We start from the raw sequence: 22,952 nt of genomic DNA on the forward strand, positions 1-22,952 counted from the left end.
TTACTGAGGGCCATAATTCTGACACAACTCTTTTCTAGCATATTGCTTAGTGTAAAGCACTTATAGATGAGCATTGGCACCTGCAGATGGTGCTTTTGTTTTGAATTTTGGTTGGAAAATTTAAAATTGCTTATGACAAGGTTGATTGGTACAAAGTGTAGAAGCATTCAAGGTCAGTATTTAACTGAAATACTGCTGTAAAACAAAAAGAAAATACTTAAAAAAAGATACACTAGATTCCCATCAAATACTATTAAATTTTGCGGAAAGCAGAAATTTGAGACATATTTACATATGATTTCAGATATGCAAGATTTGACAAAGCATATTTGTTAGCAGTTGACATTGGTGCAAGAGATTTGTTCATGGTAAGTTCAACAAGGTTCACACAGACCTGGAAAAGTTTGTGACAAGGATATTTAGTTTGACCATTTAAAGGATATTTAAAGCTATTGCGCCCATCCATTTGTCCACATCTTGATCTGGTTAGTGTTTTTATTAGCTCACCTGTCACATAGTGACAAGGTGAGCTTTTGTGATCAAACGTCATCCGTCGTCTGTGCGTCCGTCCGTCCGTGTGTGCTTCAACAATTTCGTGTCTGCATGATAGTGGTTTCGTTTATGATTTTATTTTAACCAAACTTGCACACAACTTGTATCACCATACGATCTTGGTTCCTCTCTTGAACTGGCCAGATCCCATTATGGGTTCCAGAGTTATGGCCCCTGAAAGGGCCAAAAATAGCTATTTTGACCTTGTCTGCACAATAGCAGCTTTATTTATGTCTCCCCCAGGAGACATATTGTTTTTGCCCTGTCCGTCAGTCCGTCCGTACGTCACACTTCATTTCCGAGCAATAACTGGAGAACCATTTGACCTAGAACCTTCAGACTTCATACGGTTGTAGGGCTGCTGGAGTAGACGACCCCTATTGTTTTTGGGGTCAAAGGTCAAGGTCACAGGGGCCTGAACATTGAAAACCATTTCCGATCAATAACTAGACAACCACTTGACCCAGAATGTTGAAACTTCATAGGATGATTGGTCATGAAGAGTAGATGACCCCTGTTGATTTTGGGGTCACTCCGTCAAAGGTCAAGGTCACAGGGGCCTGAACATTGGAAACCATTTCCGATCAATAACTAGAGAACCACTTGACCCCGAATGTTGAAACTTCATAGGATGATTGGTCATGAAGAGTAGATGACCCCTATTGATTTTGGGGTTACTCCGTCAAAGGTCAAGGTCACAGGGGCCTGAACATTGAAAATCATTTCCAATCAATAACTAGAGAACCACTTGACCCAGAATGTTGAAACTTCATAGGATGACTGGTCATAAAGAGTAATTGACCCGTATTGATTTTGGGGTCACTCCATTAAAGGTCAAGGACACAGGGGCCTGAACATGGAAAATCATTTCTGATCAATAACTAGAGAACCACTTGACCCAGAATGTTGAAACTTCATAGGATGATTGTACATGCAAAGTAGATGACCCCTATCGATTTTGGGGTCACTCCATTAAAGGTCAAGGTCACAGGGGCCTGAACATTGAAAACCATTTACGACCAGTAACTTGAGAACCACTTGACCCAGAATGTTGAAACTTAATAGGATGATTGGTCATGCAGAGTAGATGACACCTAACGATTTTGGGGTCACTCTGTTAAAGGTCAAGGTCACAGGGGCCAGAATGTGGAAAATCATTTCCGGTCAGTAACTTGAGAACCACTTGACCCAGAATGATGAAACTTCATAGGATGATTGGTCATGCAGGATAGATGACCCCTAACGATTTTAGGGTCACTCTGTTAAAGGTCAAGGCCACAGGCGCCTGAACATGGAAAACCATTTCCAATCAATAACTTGAGAACCTCTCGACCCAGAATGTTGAAACTTCATAGGATGATTGTTCATGCAGAGTAAATGACCCCTATTGTTTTTGGGGTCACTCCATTAAAGGTCAAGGTCACAGGGGCCTGAACATTGATAACCAGTTCCGATCAATAACTTGAGAACCACTTGACCCAGAATGTTGAAACTTCATAGGATGATTGAACATGCAGAGTAGATGACCCCTATTGATTTTGAGGTCAGTCTATTAAAGGTCAAGGTCACAGTGGCCTGTTCATGTAAAATCATTTTTTGGAAATAACTTGAGAACCACTTGACCTACAATGTTGAAACTTAATAGGATGATTGGACATGCAGAGTAGATGACCCCTATTTATTTTGAGGTCACTTGATCAAAGGTCAAGGTCACAGGAGCCTGACAGTGACTTGAGAACCACTAGGCCAAGAGTGTTGAAATTTAGCAGGATGACTGGACATGCCAAGTAGATGATCCCTGTTGCAGCCAACCATCAGTGTCTCTTTGACTTTCGCTGCTGACCCCTATTGACTTCTTGCCTATAGGACTTTGCATTGTGGGAGACATGCGCTTTTTTACAAAAGCATTTTCTAGTTATGATTTGATTTTTACCAAACTGGCACACAACTTGTATCACCATAAGATCTTGGTTCCTTTCTTGAACTGGCCAGATTCCATTATGGGTTTCAGAGTTATGGCCCCTGAAAGGGCCAGAATTAGCTATTTTGACCTTGTCTGCACAATAGCAGCTTCATTTATGATTTTATTTTAACCAGACTTGCACATAACTTGTATCACTATAAGATCTTGGTTCCTTTCTTGAACTGGCGAGATTCCTTTATGGTTCTCAGAGTTATGGCCCCTGGAAGGGCCAGAATTAGCTATTTTGACCTTGTCTGCACAATAGCAGCTTCATTTATGACTTGAATTTAATCAAACTTGCACAAAACTTGTGTCGCCATAAGATCTCAGTTTCTTTGTTGAACTGGCCAGATCTCATTATGGGTTCCAGAGTTATGGCCCCTGGAAGGGCCAGAATTAGCTATTTTGACCTTGTCTGCACAATAGCAGCTTCATTTATGATTTGAATTTAATCAAACTTGCACAAAACTTGTGTCGCTATAAGATCTCAGTTCCTTTGTTGAACCGGCCAGATCCCATAATGGGCTCCAGAGTTATGGCCCCTGCTAGGGCCAGAATTAGCTATTTTGACCTTTTCTACACAATAGCAGCTTCATTTATGATTTGATTTTAACCAAACTGGCACACAACTTGTATCACCACAAGATCTTGGTTCTTTTCTTGAACTGGCCAGATTCCATCATGGGTTCCAGAGTTATGGCCCCGTAAAAGTCCAAAATTGGCTATTTTGGCTTTTGCAGCCATATAGAGACTTCATTTATGGTTTTATTTGATACAAACTTCCAAAATATCTTCAACAACAATAAATCTTGGATTCCTTGACAAATCAGATCCAATTGTAGGTTCCAGAGTTATTTTATATCTGATTACCTCCCCTGATTGTAATCAAAATGGATTTATATCAGTAAGTACTTATAGGACTTATTTGAAATTTCATTATTGTCATATGTTGGACTGAGCCAATCAGGGTAGATAACTATGGACTGATTTTATGTCAAATTACCTCCCTTTATTTCAAATTAAAATGGGTATATCTTCGTAACTAATGAAGATACTGATCTAAAATTTCATTTATGTCAACAGATTTATATGGCAGATCCTTCTTTTGTTCACTTACAATAATTTTCTTTTTAATTACTTCCCTTTTACATTACTATAAATAGCTTATTTTTAGTAACTTTTTTATTATTGGCTGTAGGGAAAAACCGAGACCACTTTTCTGTGGTACAACATGGATGATACCTCCAATTTTTATACGTCCATTTGAAAAACGGGACGTATTATGGGAACGCCCCTGGCGGGCGGGCGGGCGGGCGGGCGGGTGGGCGGCGTCCACAGACTTTGTCCGGAGCATATCTTCTACATGCATGAAGGGATTTTGATGAAACTTGGCACAGTTGTTCACCATCATGAGAAGGAGTGTCATGTGCAAAATCCAGGTCCCTAGGTCTAAAGTCAAGGTCACACTTAGAGGTCAAAGGTCAAATTCAAGAACGACTTTGTCCGGAGCATATCTACTTCATGCATGGAGGGATTTTGATGAATCTTGGCACAATTGTTCATCATCATGAGACGAAGTGTCATGCGCAAGAACCAGGTCCCTAGCTCTAAGGTCAAGGTCATACTTAGAGGTCAAAGGATACAAGAAAGAAAACTTTGTCCGGAGCATATCTTCTTCACGCATGGAGGGATTTTGATATAACTTGGCACAAATGTTCATCACCACGAGGCGGAGTGTCATGCGCAAGAACCAGGTCCCTAGGTCTAAGGTCAAGGTCACACTTAGAGGTCAAAGGATACAAGAATGAAAACCTTGTCCGGAGCATTTCTTCTTCATGCATAGAGGGATTTTGATATAACTTTGCACAAATGTTCACCACCACAAGGCGGAGTGTCTTGCGCAAGAACCAGGTCCTTAGGTCTAAGGTCAAGGTCACACTTAGAGGTCAAAGGATACAAGAATGAAAACCTTGTCAGAAGCATTTCTTCTTCATGCATGGAGGGATTTTGATGTAACTTGGCACAATTATACACCATCATGAGACGAAGTGTCATGCGCAATTCCCTTCTTTAGAATTACTTCCCTTTGTTGTTACTATAAATAGCTTATATTGTAACTTTTTCATTACTAGTCATAGGGAAAAATCGAGACCACTTTTCTGTAGTACAACATGCATGCTACATCCAATTATGAGGTGTATTTTGACTAATCTCTACCTGGTAAAGATTTTTGTGTGGACTTACAATTTTTTTTTTTTTTTTTTTTTTTTTTTAAGATTATCTTCCCTTAGTTGTTACTATAAATAACTTATATTGTAACTTTTTTATAATTGACCGTAGGGAAAAAACAAGACCACTTTTCTGTGGTACAACATGGATGTTACTTTCAAATTTTAGGTGTATTTTAAGGTATCTCTACCTGGTAAGGAGTTTTTTTGTGGACTTAGAAAAACAAGTGACTTACAGTGATTACTAAACAACCACAAAATTAAAATTCCATTTGCAAATACAGGTGCTAGAGTAAAGAAATTTGCTGTGACGGGCGTATATTGTGACATTCTGGCACTCTTGTTATGTGTATTTTGACATATCTGTACCTTTTAAGATTTTTTTTGTCTTTTTGGTTAAATTTCTTCCCTTTATTGTTCCTGTCCTTTGGACTTAGATATTTTTTCTGAGGACAAGAAGTGCAATGATAACAGGTGAGCGATATAGGGCCATCATGGCCCTCTTGTATAAGCTGGTATTTTACTAACAACTATCGGAATTAGATTGAAGCTTCACTCATTTGTTCACGGTGATGACCAAACTGAATTCTCTGACTAGGTACTCTATTTTCTTACTGTAATTATTATGCCTCAGAACATCTGTCAATTTACTGACAGCTCTTGTTGGCCAAGGTTTTGTATATAAATTGGATAGTGGGAAGTGATTCAAACTTCCCATGTGTTAAATGTGTTTTGGGAGTAATCTTTTATATCATTTAATATTATGGCAGGGGAAAGTTCTATATTTTCAAATGTTGCCTGTATTGTACTTGTTTATGTCATTATAATCATTAGTCTAAATTTTCAGTGACCAAGTCTTTTGAAAATTACAGTAGATATAAAGTCAGTTTTTCTGTTATAAAAATAATCTTTGTAAAATGCCAATAATACAGTCTATACACAGAGTTGAATGTGAACAAGGTTGTATTCCAGCTATAATTTGCAAGGGTTTATTTGAATGACACCATGGTTGCTAACATATGTTCTTGACTAGTTTTGCCTCTCACCTATGGGTACTTATTGATTGACAGTAGATAATGTAACAAAGCATGAAATGATCAGATTTTATCAACTTTAATATTTCACTGATTTGACGCATTTTCAATATATCCTTGTTTATTGTATTGAAGTATTTGATGATGTATTTGCAAACTTTAACTTTGCACTCGTACCTTTAATATCAGTAAACCAATGACTTCAAAATAATTTTAGCATTTAAAGTTCAATTACTGATTTGTAAATACAGTTGTTTTCCCAATACAGGATATTCACTATATGGCACTTGACAAAGGAGAGAATGCCCTAGCAGAGGTGGCTCGCAAAAAAGCGGAACAAGTAGATTCAGAATCTCTTGGTAAGTATGTATGTTGATAATGGCAATAATTGTCATGATGAGACTTGAGAGAGAGCCTCTCAATCCACAAATAGGTTTGCTCTATACAAGGTACCTATTTCAAGTGCACATTTAGTATACCCCTGCATCCCCACCCCTAAAACCCCCCAAAAATGTGGGTTGTTGGCCACGTATGGATGGTCAGTTTGTTGTGCAAACTGCTTTTACATTTTTAAAGAGGTTCAAAGGAAACTTCATACAAGTTATCAATACGAAGTGCAGAGTTTTTTTTTATGGATTCTTTAAGAATTGTTTGCATGATTGGACAAACGTTGTACTCTGACTTCTTCCACACTTACAATAAAACTTCATACTGAAGATCACTATTAATTGTGGATTTGCAGGACATACTTTTTCCTTGTGCGGTAAATTCATTGCAGAGCTATGTACTTAAGATTTTGGAGAAAACAACTTATGTATGCAAAGGTTTCCAATGAAACATTATACATCTTGTCAATGATCACCATGAAGTTTAGAGGAAGGTGTTGTATTTTTACTGGGTCTGCACATATATTCCAGTTCCCTTTCAAGTTTGTGTTGAAAACTGCTTTCGCAGTATAGTCACATGAAAAGCTCCCACCCTTCCACCTTCCAACATAGACACAAATTCTGTACTTATTAGACAGACAGGCAAGACAGAATTATGTTCACTTTTAGGTTCCTAATTTAGAAAATTTGAAGTAGTTCTAAGATAAACACAGGAATGTTGCAGTTTATAACAATTCTGGGTTGGGAGTTTTAAGATTCAACATTTGAACATTTTCATTTCATTATGTATCTATAACTATTTTAAACATTCTCCGGCTGACAGGAATAGTACGAAAATGTGCTAATTCCAGCTACATTCACAAAAGAGGAATGCAAAAATAATATATGTAACAAAAATATGTAATCACTCAACTGCAGATTTTCATTACAAAGCTACATCGTAAGCTGAATAATTTATTTCCTTTATGCAATAAAAACAGAAATACAACATAGAAAATTGGTAATTTAAAGTCTTAAAGTTTGGAGATAATAAGAAGAATGCTGATGATAAATAATTGGATTGGTTTTCAATTTCAGACAGCTTTGAGGATGAGTTACCAGGGATGGAAGGAACGTTCTTCCAGCAACATAATGGTGCTTCAGTTAATCTTCAGAGAACTGGATCTGGTAATAGGAATAGAGAAAATGTAAATACATGTTACATGTTGATAATAGTTTGCATACATTTTTTGTCTTTAAATGGTTTAAGTCTCAAGTAGATTGCTATTTACTATACAACTATTCAAAACCCAACAGTTGATATAAATTCTTCCATGTGAGGAAGTCACTGGTTTTGGAAGGATTCCCTAATGTAAAAACTGATACCTTCTCTGGCTCATATAACTTAGTAACAGTTACAGTTGTTACAGTTTTTTTCTAAAGATAGAGTGGCTTTATAAGCTATAAAGCAACACTAAAGCAGAAAAAACTCAAATAGATTATATTATGTTTTAGATTCCTGCATCAAGACAACATCCTTGGCAGCAGGATCAGAGGTCGCCACAGATCACTAGAGCTCCTTTGACCTTTCAGCAAAGTTCATCTGGTCAGTTAGATCAATCCCATGGTGCTTCACATGTATCCCATAGTTCATCACAGCCATCACATCCAGGTCAGAGGTCGGGAAGGAGGAGGGTACAATATAGTGATCAACAATTGTAAGTGTTGGGGTATCAGTGGGTGTGCTGTTAAGTTCTCTGACTTTGTGTTACTTTCCACCTCACTGATGTGGGTTAAAACCATGTTTGGAGTGTAAAATTTATGTAAGGAAGTCATCCAGCTAATTCACAGAATGTTGGTGGTTCAGTCCATGTGCATTGCCAATGCTTGAAACGGTGCCAGGTGGGACACATATGATCTTCCTCTACGAAAAGCTGGAAAAGTCACCAGCTGATCTATGTTATATTGGTGTGACTCAAGACCCAACAAAGGGGCCTACGTGGCTAGGTGGTTAAGGCCTTTGACTTAAAATCTCTTGCCCCTGACTGATGTGGGTTCAAGCCTCACTCGGGACATTGAATTCTTCGTGGGAGGAAGCCATCCAGCTGGCTTACGGAAGATTGGTGGTTCTACCCAGATACCCGCTTGTGATGAAATAGTTCACAGATGGGCACCTGGGGTCTTCCTCCACCATAAAATTTGGAAAGTCGCCATATGACCTTTAACTGTGTTGGTGCGACATTGAACCCAACAAAACAAAACAAACTGAACCCAACAAAAATGAAACAAAAAAGTAATTGTGTTTTATTAGGATTGAAAAATAAATTTTACTGTAACTCCGCCTGTTCTAATGACATCTTTGAAGTGCAGACACCTCTGTAAGGGCAGATTTTCATCAACACTGCAACTATATAATGTTGAATTATTCTCTCGTGATTAACAATTCTTAGACAGTAAACAAATTCCAGTCTTTCAGATTGTTAATTTGCATTTGAAGTTTCTCACCTGGGGTTTTGTTTGGATTTTACTCTGCCAGTCGCCAACTGTCATCTGTAGTCCTTATATTGCCTTGAATTTCTTTATATCAAAACTTATCTAATGAAAAACAGTAGAGCTTCATGTTTAAAACTTGATATAATTATGTGATATAGTAGATCTGCAGCAACAAATTATGCTACTCATACGGTGACTACCAGGCATTATTTCATTTTTTATGGAAAAATGGTTATACTGTCACTTTGGTTTAATTGTGAAGAACTATCTGAAACTCTTACATAATTTGTGTAAACAACTTGTTTTTAAAGCTCCAAACTTGGGCAATTTTCAGTAAAGTGCATTTATAAGACAACAGAAAGTTTGGCCATTGAAATGCTAGGTGTTGAAAGATAGTTGATGTATATAGATTCAGCAGAAAAAATTATTTAGACCTTATACATTTCAGAAGTCAAGACTTTGATGGCATAGATCTAAACTCCGACTTTATAAGAGATTATACAGCTGCTCTAAATGAAGGTGGAACTGGGAATCAAAGTAACGGACAACAGGTATGAATACGCCAATGTCAGGTCATCATCCTAACCGTGTTTCATATACAGTAAATGCCAGTGATAGTGAACTCCCCTTGTGACCAGCAAAATATGTTTGTTATATTCAGAGTTTGTTATAAACATACAGTGAACAAATCCATTGTAAGTGGTGTTGTACAGCAAAGTGATATATATATTGAACTGATTGCCAGTGTCTTGAATTTCATCATTTATGATTTATGATTTAATTATGTTTTGTCAGGATGAAGAGCTGAATAATGAACAATAATTCACTTTTTCAGTATTGTTTAAAACATTTCTTGTTTTTTTTTCTCTTAACTGCCAGAGGGCATGTCACTTTTACCAGTATGTATATAATGTGAACTTTAGAAAATCATCTTGTCAGAAATTAATGGACCGATTTCAAGATATGTCACCCAAATGTTCCTTGAGTGACCCTTTACCAAGATTATTCAAGTCTTTTTCTTCCAGTTTTTGTTGAAAATTGCTGCCAGAGCTAAAAATGCAAAAATCTAACAACAACTTCTCCTAATCCACTGGCACTTGCAGAAAACTGCCACCCTGATTTTGAAATAACTACACTGGAAGCTCTTTTCAAAAGAATAATGTATTGCCTGTCTGTTTAGCCAAATCTCGAGAGGTCAAGTTCAGTCTCTGACTGCAGCATGTATTCTCCCTGATGATATGTCCGACTACCACTTCTTATCTGTACTGTAAAATCATTTAATTTCGTGGGAATGAAATTTTGTGGTTTTGGTCAAAACGGCAATTTCGTGGGGATATAAATTCGTGGATTTCAACTTCTGAACATAAAATGAATGGGAATTTTACTTATTTGTTGGGATTAAATTTCGTGGATTGACTCAACCATTTAAATCCATGAAAATGAGTCCCCCACGAATATTAATGATTTCACAGTATAGGGACATTAGTTACTTTTGAATAAGAAAAGGTTACTGACTTTGAATCAATTGTCATTCACCACTGTGAGTTCGAAACCTCAAATGTCTTTGGTTTAGGAATTCTTCCATATGAAAAACCTTCATCCACCATCAAAAACTGGAGAGTCTCCATATGACCTGTTCCAGTCGTGGTATGAACCAAACGAAACACTTGTGGATAACAAGTTGGTTATAGTGGCGATTCTAGTTTTACTGACTGCCTTTACATAACTCCAATACTGTTGATGACTTGAAACCCAATCAAATGTTAAACAAGCTGTAGAAGAATACAATATCAATGTGTAATGACAGTTACAAAGTCTAGTTATAAATTTTTTGTTTAATTTCATTTTTCAGGAGGATGGCAGCTCCGCAAACGTGATACATTTTGGAGTTGTTTAATCATAGGAAGAATAAGACATAATGTAACTGTGATAAATTCCGTCCATATAAACATTCCATTTGTGACATTTATACTGAATTTATTTATGTCAGACATATTCCAGTTGTGAAATTTATACAGTTCTTTCATATTGTGCTGGACACAGATACTTTGCATTTATTTGAATGTGTTCTTAGATGGAAGAAGGGGAGCACTTTTCACAGAGAATGTGTCTGAGGTTTTGTTGTATTAGACATCAAAGTTGAATAATGAACACCTAAATTTGCTTTAATAACATTATTCCTCAGAAAATTCAGCCTGTTTGGTAATAGTGACATTTTTGGACAGTCTGTCAGTGTGCTTTGCTTATAGTTCAGGGATATTTAAGGGAGAGGGATCTTAATGGACTAGTCTTTAGACCATCTGTATCATACTATTTTTATACCCCCGTCTCTGTAAGAGCGGGGTGTATTATGTGAACATCAGTGATGGGCGGGTGGTTGGTATCCACAGGCATGTCCGCCCTGTAAGTCGAACAGTTTTCATCCGATCTTCACCAAACTTGCTGACAATGTTTGTGGGCATAATATCTCGGCCAGGTTCGATAACCAGCGAAATCGCCCCAGGCACTCTAGGATTATGGCCCTTGAATTACTCGAAAAACTGCAAATTTACCCTTGCCGCACTCTTAAAGTCGAATAATTTTCATCCGATCTACACCAAACTTGCTGACAATGTTTATGGGTATAATATCTTGGTCAAGTGCAATCTTGGATTATGGCCATTGAATTATGTAACTGAATATTTTGATGGGCATATTTTGCGACAGTCTGGCACTCTTGATTAAATCTATATACAAATACAGGATTGCAATACTATGTGAAATGTTAGGAAATTTTCACAGCCAGTTACAGAAATATAGCAATCTCATATTCCCACCCCCTTTACAGAAATTCTGTTGAATTGTACCAAGGTTTTATTTGCAAAGAAAAAAAATATTCCGATTTAAAACCTACATAATAACCTAACTTAGAAAAATGAATTTAATGACCCTATATACCCGAAAACATGCATTAATTCGACAAAATACCACAAACTGTGTGATTATTTGGTGGTCTTTTTAATTCAGAAAACATTACTTTGGATGCCTCTTTCTATCAGGAATCTGGTTTTCATTGATTCACATTGTGTATCAATTGACAAAATTGAAAATATTTACTGCAAAACGAAAGCAAGCTCATAAAAGTGTTGAAGCGCACCTGCAGGAAGGCTTATATAATCTATAATATTGGGACAGGTCGCCTCAAGCGTTTAATTAGTCACTAGTATTTGATATCATCTTGGGGAAAATATACAAAGTCAGATTTCTTATATACATTTTACTCTCTTATATATATATATATATATATATATATATATATATATATATATATATATATATATTTGTATTATACAGTTATTTACAAAATATACAGCATGATCACATCAACCAATACGACAATTTGTTTCTTAAATTATAATCTCCTATGCCAAAAATCCACTGCTGGTTGAATTAATCCAATAGTTCTATAATATTAATACCAAAGTCTTAACACTAAAATTAACTCCTGTTAAGTTAAACATTATTATTCACATTTTAACACTGAGTCACCTCCAGAAACACAACTCCAGAAAATCACTAATGTTGTTAAAACTTTTAGTACTTGGCCCCTGTTATCACTTAAAGAAACACAACTTCAAGTAAAGTACTAAATTGTTAAACCTTTCAGTACTTAGATGAATATCACTGAATTTACTATCTCCCATAACACCATGGTAATCATGTATACACAGGTTATCAGACCTAAACAATACACCAAGTAGTAAAACTTCCACACCCTGAGCAAACGGGTTAATGAAGAAAATTACACACCTCCATGTTTTCACAACAGCATAAACACTGCCAAGTATTTAGGTCCTTTGTAAATTCAAGAACCAAAATAATAAAACCTAAAACGTTTACCTCTAAGAAATATAATTGTATGAAAATACAGGTTAAAATGAACACTATTTATTTATTTATAAATGCTTGCATGAAGAGATAGATCTGAATTCTTACCTTTTTCTATCATCTAATAGAAACTGACCAATGGTCAGCCAGGACAATCTCTTTTTAGTATACAGGTAACTATATCCTTTACAGTAATAAAGATAAGAGAGGGAGTCTGCTGTTTACATATACATATTGTATTACCAAGATTTAAACCAAAATATGACTGGATATTCTTTTAAATTTCATATAAAAAGTTATTGAAAATATACTTATTAAAAAACATAAACATGACAAGAACGTTGCAATGCCCCCATCTTTATAGGAATTGGTCCCCAAAAGTTGGTTATGAAGAAAGACTAAATTTCGTAAAGTAGAAGGTAATTTGATGCTGTTAACAAAACACAGTCTTATTTAACATATTTAAGGATCATCTGCTTATAGATGTATCTACACATATATACACTGCACAAATTCTAGGCAGGCCCTATGGATACTCTGATAGTTGTTCTGTTTTCGTTGCAACGGCTGTCATGAGTTAAGGCAGTAAATAAAGTTTTGCCTCCTAGAAGAGTTCATGCAGGCTTCTGACATCATTGTGTAAGGTCCTAGTGTCTGTTACACCATCCCTTAAATAATTCAGAATATGAATAAAATGGGCATGGTCTCTGTCAACGAAATACTGACCATGAACAGATTCACCTTGACAGTATCTAGCTAACAAACGGAACGACTCGCTATTTAGTGTCCTTGTTGTCTCAAAGAGTACCTACAATATTCAGAGTGACACGGTCATGTTGTCCCTCTGAGACTCTGCAGATCATCACTAACATCATGCTGTATTTGATTCTGGTTTTCTGTAAGTTTCTTTTGTACTGTTTTCAATTGGTATAATTTCCTTCTGTTCTGGGCTTTTGAGTATTTTCTTTTTGTACTGGGTTTTCATTTGTTTCTTGCTCCAATGTTCTCATCTTCCCAAGAACTTTTATCACTACTTATCACTTTTGACACTTTAGCTTTCTTCTGAAGTGTTGAGATACCTATTTTTTTCTTTCTTTTCTGACCTCCACTGTCGGACTCCGAACTATCCAAACTATCTGAATATGAGCTGCTTTCACTTTTAGATTTTTCACTTTTACACTCCTCTTCCAGTTCACAATCACTAATTTCTTCAAGATCATCATATTTCTGTCCATTTTTGTTCTTCTCACTTGTTTTCAATAGGACTGTTCTTGATGGCGTTGTTTTCTCTGCGCTTGTAATATTTGTACTCAGTTTACCATTTGATCATAGGATGTTAGGGCTTACAGAGTAGATTACCCCTATAGTTTTTGGGGTCACTCCGTTAAAGGTCAAGGTCACAGGGGCCTGAACATGGAAAACTGTTTCCAATTCATAACTTGAGAACCACTAGGCCCAGAATGTTGAAACTTCATAGGATGATTGGACATGCAGAGTAGACGACCCCTATTGATTTTGGGGTCACTCTATTAATTAGTGGGATGATTGGACATGCCAATTAGATGATCCCTATTGCGACCAACCATCTGTGTCACTTTGACTTTTGCTCCTGTCCCCTATTGACTTCTTGCCTATACGACTATGCATTGGTGGAGACATGCACTTTTCTATAAAAGCATATTCTAGTTTCTATTTGTAACATGTGAAGGAGTTAGATGATAGGAGAGACACTTGGGCTCCTGCATCCCAAAAGAACTGTAATTTTAATTGTTTTAACATATAATTAACTAAACACTCTTTACCAACTAAGCTTGTCAGTTATTCCTTTGATTTGGATAGTAAGCTTAAGACTGTTCCCTTGATGTTAACATTTGATGAATTGTTTCCAGTTTCTTTAATCTTGTTTTTGATTTCATTAATGTGTTCATTTGCAATGTTTTGGGGGTGTCTCTAGGATCCGCTGTTTCACTGGTCATTGGATACCCCGTCCCAATGACCCTTGCCCGTTTAAATCGCCTCGACAACCACGTGCATAGTGTTCCTGGGAACCACATTTGAAACGATGATTACACTTTTCTACTTTTGATTCTTCGCACTTCTCGCACACTTCTAAATTCCTTTTTCTTGTGTCTGTAGAAGTGTTCCTTGCTTGTAGTTGTGTAACTTGAGCTTTAAGATTCACAAATTTATCTTGCAGAGTTTTTATTATTTCATCAGACTTGATACTAGATACTTTTACCTTAGATTTCACATAGACACAATGTTCTTGTTCATTTAACGTAATTTCATTAAGTTCTTTTAGCATTGTGATGTCTTCCACACATGGTTTTAGTACAGGTCTTAATCTATGACAGATATTGTCACGAATCCCTGTTGCTAGAGCATGGGTAAACATTCTTTCAACAAGGGCCACGTCATACGGTAGTTCTTCCTCTTGGGATGAGGCTGAAATCTCCCTTTGTTTAAGGTTGAGGGCCCGCATCAGGAATTCAGATTCCTTAGGTTTCATTCAGTCCTTAGGTTAGGTTACATAACTTTTGTATAGTTCGATTTCTGTGTGTTCTTTAAAGTGTGACTGAAGTACTTTCCTCAATTCACCCGGTGAAAGTTTGTCCTTCCCTTCTAAATAATTTTGTAGACGGGCACATGGTCTAATTGCTCTAAACACCCCCTCCGCTATTTCCTGGTCAGTATGACCCGCCAACATCTGGCGTTTCAAACTTATGTAACTCAGAACCACCTGATTCTGTGATGGTCCCGAAAATCTTAGTCTTCTCGAAACATACTAGGCACCTCTGACTAAAGCATTCTTGTCTGTGTCAGCAGCCATCATTACAAAATCTTTAAGCAAGAAGTTGCCTATGTCATCGTCAGTTTCTTCTTGAATAGATGTAATCATTTTATCAGTATACTCTCGATGGTCTTTTTCTGATTTGAATGTAACAGATTTCTTTTCGTATATTAGTCATTTGATTCAAATATGTTGAATTAAGTTGGTACACTTATCTTCTCAGTTCGATTACCTGTCTCCTGGCATCTTTGGTGGTGTCCATTTTGGAATCGCGGACGAGCCCTCAAGATGTTGGAATGGACAGGCTGGAAATAAAGAATAAAATAGTAAGCGATTAATTCTTTATTTTCATTACTAAAGGTGGCATCAAGTGCACCAGGAACCAGTTAAAAAGGTATCAAAAAGGTATCTCAAAAATTTATGGGGGTGCCCTGTGCACCACTCTCACATACACAATCTTATTATTAAGGCTGTCTCTTCCGCCTCTTCCCTGTCTTCACATTGTGGGCCATATGCCCTGGTGCAGTCCTGTAGAAGCTTGCTTGTACCTATCTGGTCATCTCTGTACAGGTCCCACAGTCCATAATGTTAGTTTCACTTTGTGCATAGCGCAATTATCCACCTAATTCTCTGTTCTCTTTCTGGACATAAGGATGAAGACCATTGACATCTGCTCCTCTATGCCATCCTTCGTTACAAACCCATGGATGGATTCAAGCTGACCAGATGAGAAGGACTCTTTGACAACCTGATGAAGTAGTACAGAAGCAATGTTACAGCAGATATAAACTATTTAAGTTGTCTAAGTCACAATCACCACCATCATAGTCCTGATCATCATCCTTGGAACAACAAATTAGTAATGAATTATTATATATACATTCATTTGTTGCATGTCTTCATGACAATGCTTTATCCCACGTGAAATCTTTGGCAGCCGAAGCATCCTTTTAGGTGATTTTAAATATAATATACAATAAATAATGTCAAGTAGAATTTTTGACCCAATTACCTTAAATGTACCGTCCATAAACTATCTTCTGGTGTTGCTGGGAGAGTGAGCTATTCTTCTATAGTGAATATCATGTGGCTGGCACTACCCTTATGGATGTCTGCAACAAGGAAGTCTTGACACTGCTTTGGCTCTGCTGGTCTGAACTTGGATCTGTACCGGTTGGCTGAACGAGCAACACTTCCTGGTACTTGTATCCCAGGTTGGTTTGGCGGTATATGCTCTTTCAGTGCTTTGTTGAAAATTTTCTTTACTTAACCAGTTTTACAAGGCCTGTGCTGCCATCTTTCACAAGACTCGCATGGAACAGGATGCTGTCAAGGACGGACCTTCCCACACTTTATACAAGGATTTTGTATGTTTATATATAATTCAAAATAGTCAATTGACAAAATAAATCAAGTATTAACTAATAGTCATTATCAAATAATTCCAGTAATAACTAACACAATCACTTTCAAATTCAAAGATACTTATTTTGCATTTTATTCGACCTGGCAGGGCAGAGTTAATCTCTGACTTGTGCAAATAATGGTCATCTCAAAAACGAGCAAAACAGACTAAGATTCAATGCTATATTGGTTACAATGTAAGGTAGATGGCCACTTAATAAGAAATCAGGTTGCCGAATATACTTGATATCCTGCACAATAATGCAGTGGACCGTCGCGAAACTCCGCCTCGCCAGGTCGATTAAAACGCACAGTAGCAGAAATCTCTGTATTTGGAACTTTGCTCGTTAGCTAAATAATGTATAATTGTTTTTAGCTCACCTGAGCCAAAGGCTCATGGTGAGCTTTTGTGACCGCTCAATGTCCGTCGTCAATCGTGCGGTGTGCGTCCGTCAACAATTTCTAAAAAAATCTTGAAAACCACTGAGCAGAATTACACCAAACTTCACAGGAATGATCCTTCGGTGGCCCCCTTTCAAAACTGTTCAAAGAATTGATTTTCATGCAGAACTCTGGTTGCCATGGCAACCGAAAGGAAAAACTTGAAAAAGCATCTTGTCGAAAACCGTAAGGTGTAGAGCCTTAATATTTGGCATTTGACATCATCTTATGGTCCTCTTTGAAGATTGTTCAAATTATGCCCCTGGGGTGAAAAGAGGCCCTGCCCTGGGGGTCCCAAATTTAACATAGACGTATGGGGAGAAAAAAATTCTTCTTGTCTGAAAGTTCAAGGCCGAGGCCTTTGATATTTGATATGTAGCATTGCCTTAGGTTCGTATGCGCCAGGGAAAAGTCAGGGAAAATTTTTTTTTTCAAGATCAGGGAATTGTCAGGGAATTTTACAAAATGTCAGGAAAATTTTGAAATTTGGAAAATGTCAGGGAATTTTCTGATCTGGTTAGGCAACAATTTGTAAAGGTTAAGGCATTTCTTCAAATATTTCCTTTTTCATGAAAGCTATCACACTTACAACAATTAAAGCATAATTTTAAATTATATGCATATATCTATATTCTACATATTTTTCAAATTCCATATAATAATCACTTTATTGTCTATTGGTCATAACATAAAAACATTTGTTTGTTTGAAACAGTGTATTTGATTACTTTTTAATGCATGATAATTCATGTCATTTTGCTTGCCAATGTGTTTTGTATAATCACCAGCTCCATATCCAGTTGATTTGGAATAAACAAACAAAATATTAAACAATGTAAATGTTTGTCAAAAAAGGAGGTAAGGGTTGGCTGTAGGGGTGGTGGAGGCCAACATTCTATTTTTCATTTAAAATTGAACCACTAAATGTGCACATTTTAAGATAACAAAAGTCATACTAGGTGACTTGGTTTGTATCGTACCAAACCAAAAAGTCAGGGAAAAATGCTTTCATGTCAGGGAAAAGTCAGGGAAATGTCAGGGAATTTTGTCTGAAAGAATGTGTATGAACCATGGCCTAATGGATTTCTAACAAGATTGTTGAAATTATGCCCGTGGGGTGAAAAGAGGCCCCGCCCTGGTGGTCACTTGTTATATGAGTTATAAAAAAATGAATACTTAAAAAATTATCATATCATATTTCCTAGACTGTTTTATTATAATTACCTGATGACCACAAGCAATTAGGGTCACTTGACTGTGACCTTGACCTTCTGACCTACTTTCTTGTTTTTTAAGTTCAGTGACCATGAATGTGACCTACTTTCTAATATTTCAGCATCTGTATGCCATTTTAAACATGTGGTTTATATTACTCAGGTGAGCGATTCAGGGTCATCAGGACCCTCTTGTTTTTTTCTTATAAACACATTTAAAAAACATTTCTAGATTCTATTTTATTTCCACACTGTGTTCCTTTATTGTACTGCATATTTATTAGCTTATATGTTATATGGCATCTTATAATTAATATCTTTTTATGCCCCCGAAGGTGGGCATATTAAAAGCACACTGTCCGTCCGGGCGTGCATCTGGTAAATTCTTGTCCGGGCTGTATCTTTTCCATCCATAAAGAGATTTTGAAATAACTTGGCATGAATGTTAACGATAATGAGACGAAGTGTCATGTGCAAGACCCAGACCCCTAGCTCCAAGGACAAGGTCACACTTAGAGGTCAAAGGTTAGCATGGTCTGTTTCGTGTCTGGCCCATGACTCTGCCATCTATGAAGGGATTTTGAAATAACTTGGCATAAATGTTAACCATAATGAGACGATGTGTCTTGAGCAAGACCCAGACCCCTAGCTCCAAGGTCAAGGTCACACAAGTCGAAGGTTAACAGGGTATGTTTCTTGTCCGGTCCATAACTCTGCCATTGATGAAAGGATTTTGAAATTACTTGGCATGAATGTTCACCATAATGAGACTACGTGTCATGAGCAAAACCCAGACCCCTAGCTCCAAGGTCAAGGTCACACTTAGAGGACAAAGGTTAACATGGTCTGTTTCTTGTCCGGTCCATAACTCTGCCATAACACCGTCATTATGTCTCCCCCAGGAGACATATTGTTTTTGCCCTGTCCGTCCGTCCGTACGTCACACTTCATTTCCGAGCAATAACTGGAGAACCATTTGACCTAGAACCTTCAAACTTCATAGGGTTGTAGGGCTACTGGAGTAGACGACCCCTATTGTTTTTGGGGTCACTCCATCAAAGGTCAAGGTCACAGGGGCCTGAACATTGAAAACCATTTCCGATCAATAACTAGAGAACCTCTTGACCCAGAATGTTGAAACTTCATAGGATGATTGGTCATGAAGAGTAGATGACCCCTATCGATTTTGGGGTCACTCTGTCAAAGGTCAAGGTCACAGGGGCCTGAACATTGAAAACCATTTCCGATCAATAACTAGAGAACCGCTTGACCCAGAATGTTGAAACTCCATAGGATGATTGGTCATGAACAGTAGATGACCCCTATTGATTTTGGGGTCACTCCGTCAAAGGTCAAGGTCACAGGGGCCTGAACATTGAAAACCATTTCCAATCAATAACTAGAGAACCACTTGACCCAGAATGTTGAAACTTGATAGGATGATTGGTCATAAAGAGTAGATGACCCCTATTGTTTTTGGGGTCACTCCGTCAAAGGTCAAGGTCACAGGGGCCTGAACATAGAAAACCATTTCTGATCAATAACTAGAGAACCACTTGACCCAGAATGTTGAAACTTCATAGGATGATTGTACATGCAAAGTAGATGACCCCTATCGATTTTGGGGTCATTCCGTCAAAGGTCAAGGACACAGGGGCCTGAACATTGGAAACCATTTCGGTCAGTTACTTGAGAACCACTTGACCCAGAATGTTGAAACTTAATAGGATGATTGGTCATGCAGAGTAGATGACCCCTAACGATTTTGGGGTCACTCTGTGAAAGGTCAAGGTCACAGGGGCCCGAACATTGAAAACCATTTCCGGTCAGTAACTTGAGAACCACTTGACCGAGAATGATGAAACTTCGTAGGATGATTGGTCATGCAGAGTAGATGTACCCTAACGATTTTAGGGTCACTCTGTTAAAGTATCATGAAATGAGAGTAATAAATTGAATTGAATTGAATTGAATTAAAGGTCAAGGCCACAGGGGCCTGAACATGGAAAACCATTTCCAATCAATAACTTGAGAACCTCTCGACCCAGAATGTTGAAACTTCATAGGATGATTGTTCATGCAGAGTAAATGACCCTTATTGTTTTTGGGGTCACTCCGTTAAAGGTCAAGGTAACAGGGGCCTGAACATTGATAACCAGTTCCGATCAATAACTTGAGAACCACTTGACCCAGAACCATCTTTCACATTATTCATTATCCCACTGAATTATGTCATCAATATGTCTAGCATTACAGTAAAGTCTAACCCTTAATGGTTTTGGTACATTACATGGCATTTTAAGCATATTTTAACTTTAGGGAACAATTCCATCTCAAGCCCGCCCGCTTAGCTCAATAGGGAGAGCGTTGGTCTACGGATCGCGGAGTCGTGAGTTCGATCCCCGGGCGGGGCCTATGTTCTCCGTGACGATTTCATAAAAGACATTGTGTCTGAAATCATTCGTCCTCCACCTCTGATAAATCATGTGGGGAAGTTGGTAGTTACTTGCAGAGAACAGGTTTGTACTGGTACAGAACCCAGGAACATTTGTTAGGTTAACTGCCCGCCGTTACATGAGTGAAATACTGTTGAAAAATGGCGTTAAACCCAAAACAAACAAACAATTCCATCTCATTATTTTTAGCACATTTTAAAAGATGTTCCCGCATTGACGTAGCGGTAAATCTAATTCTAGATATGTCCACATCAAAATTAAGAACAAATTCCGTCAGAAAAACAATAGCGAATACACCGCAATTTGAAGAATTATTTTGTCGTTCAACATCAGGAATGAATACTGTTATAGTATATTGTTGTTACCAGTTGTCCAATTATGTTATTATCAGCAGACCAAGAGAGTATTGCCTTGGCTTTTTTCAGCGTCTGGTAAATTGTTAAATGCTTGTGGGCCTTTGTTGTTGTTTTTTCAGCTTAAGACGCTAAAATTTTCGGAAGACCTATTACTGTTGTTCAGATCGCTTTGGTTGTTCTCTTTTTTCTGATTGTGGCAGGCAATAATATAGAAGATATGCATTCCGTTACCGAGACCTCAGACGTCGTGCATTCCCTGGTTTACTGCGGACGTTCAGCGTCCTCGGTACCGCCAGCTTGTGCAAAGACTGGAGGCTCTTGGCTGAGATGTGCAATGGATTCATCGTTGAATATTTTGTCTGTCTCAGAATTTGAAGATAGCTGTGTTTGAATGTTGCTTTGTGATTCGACCATTGAGTTTTATCGGTTCAATGTTTCGGTGTTAATTTCTTCCGTATCTGAATTTGACGATTGCTGAAATGAATGTCATCACTGTGAGCTTTTACTATTACGTTTTGTGTTTATTGCGGCGATAATTTCTTCGTTTTCGGCTTCTTTAGAATTGTTTTCCAATGTGATAGTAGACTCGTTGTCTTTAGTATTGTCTTCTCTGGGGGCAAGATTTCGAGTTACATCGTCACCTCTCATCCATGACTAACAAAGCCTGCAGTTGGTTGAGCTTAACTGTGCATTTGTGACTGGTGCTCTCTGCTACGGATGACGCAATTTGTTAGCAAACATATGAGGAAGCCCGGACCTTTTGTTGTTGAGATTTGGGTTTTGCCTATTGTGATAGTGATGTTGTGAGTAGTTTCTTCCTTGAAGATAGTAGGAACTTGTCCATCTTTTATGACTTAATTCTCTATCGCAGGCTGGTTTTATTTTGTCTCGGCGCAAACATGTGACAACATGGGAGAATGTACTGTGTATAAAAAGGACAGGTACATTTGTCTTGTCCGTATGCTTCAACACATTCTTTTTTATGCCCCCGAAGGGAGGCATATTAGTTCTCAACTGTCCGTCCGTTCATTTGTCACAACGTTAACTTTTTGCATGAAGGCACTTTACTCGCAAACCACTGCACCCAGGACCTTCAAACTTCACTTGCTGATAGTACTTATTGCGTACACGACCCCTACTGACTTTGGGGTCACCAGGTTAAAGGTCAAGGTCACCAGGTCAAAGGTCAAGGCAATGCAGGGGCATTTGTCACCATTAGTGACAGCTCTTGTTTCTGATTTGTTGAGTCCATAAGCATAATGGTTAAGCACTTTTACTGCGGTTCTGGAAATTAATACTGTCTAATTTAGTTCGATGTGACCTGAGAAAAGAAACAAATTCTGTGGCAAATTGTTTTGATATTACCTGCTTTAGTGTTTGATTCAAGCTTTCGAGTCTGTTGTCTGATTTCCTAAACAGTATGCTGAGGACATACTTGTGACCCAATCATTCCTAATTGGATGCCTTGAGTTCTCGAAGTAGGTGTTAACAGCGACACAACCGGGTTTTTAGCGTTTCGTGGTGTTCACTTACTCGGTTTTATTTCTCGCATAACGACTTCTGAAGGATATCCAGGATCTGTAGTCTCTGATCAGCCGATATGTTCATTTTCTCCATGGTGACTTCCCACTTGAACGTTCTAAGTACATGAAACATACATATGTTTAATTTGTCTTCAGGAAAGTACCGTCTGAATACGACACGTTCCACGAGGTCCTTGTCCAACATGACCATTTTAAGGTCTTCCCATTTTGGATTTTGTTCTTTGAAAAGACCAACTACCTCCGC

The 22,952-nt window shown here is 37.7% G+C and overlaps 1 protein-coding gene across 1 annotated transcript in view; it reads left to right on the top strand.

Moving 5' to 3' along the window:
* LOC123542979 (WD repeat-containing and planar cell polarity effector protein fritz homolog) overlaps positions 1–11,935 on the top strand; it is a 50,962-nt gene extending 39,027 nt beyond the window's left edge. The window contains exons 20-25 of the mRNA XM_045329041.2: positions 305–368; positions 6,046–6,136; positions 7,241–7,350; positions 7,658–7,860; positions 9,084–9,186; positions 10,488–11,935. Of these exons, the coding sequence (XP_045184976.1) occupies positions 305–368; positions 6,046–6,136; positions 7,241–7,350; positions 7,658–7,860; positions 9,084–9,186; positions 10,488–10,532 (616 nt within the window). The 3' untranslated portion in view covers positions 10,533–11,935. The remainder of the gene's footprint in view (positions 1–304; positions 369–6,045; positions 6,137–7,240; positions 7,351–7,657; positions 7,861–9,083; positions 9,187–10,487) is intronic.
* Positions 11,936–22,952: the final 11,017 nt, after the last annotated feature.

This window comes from Mercenaria mercenaria, chromosome 1 (assembly GCF_021730395.1).
Source record: "Mercenaria mercenaria strain notata chromosome 1, MADL_Memer_1, whole genome shotgun sequence".
NCBI classification, from domain to species: Eukaryota; Metazoa; Mollusca; class Bivalvia; order Venerida; family Veneridae; genus Mercenaria; species Mercenaria mercenaria.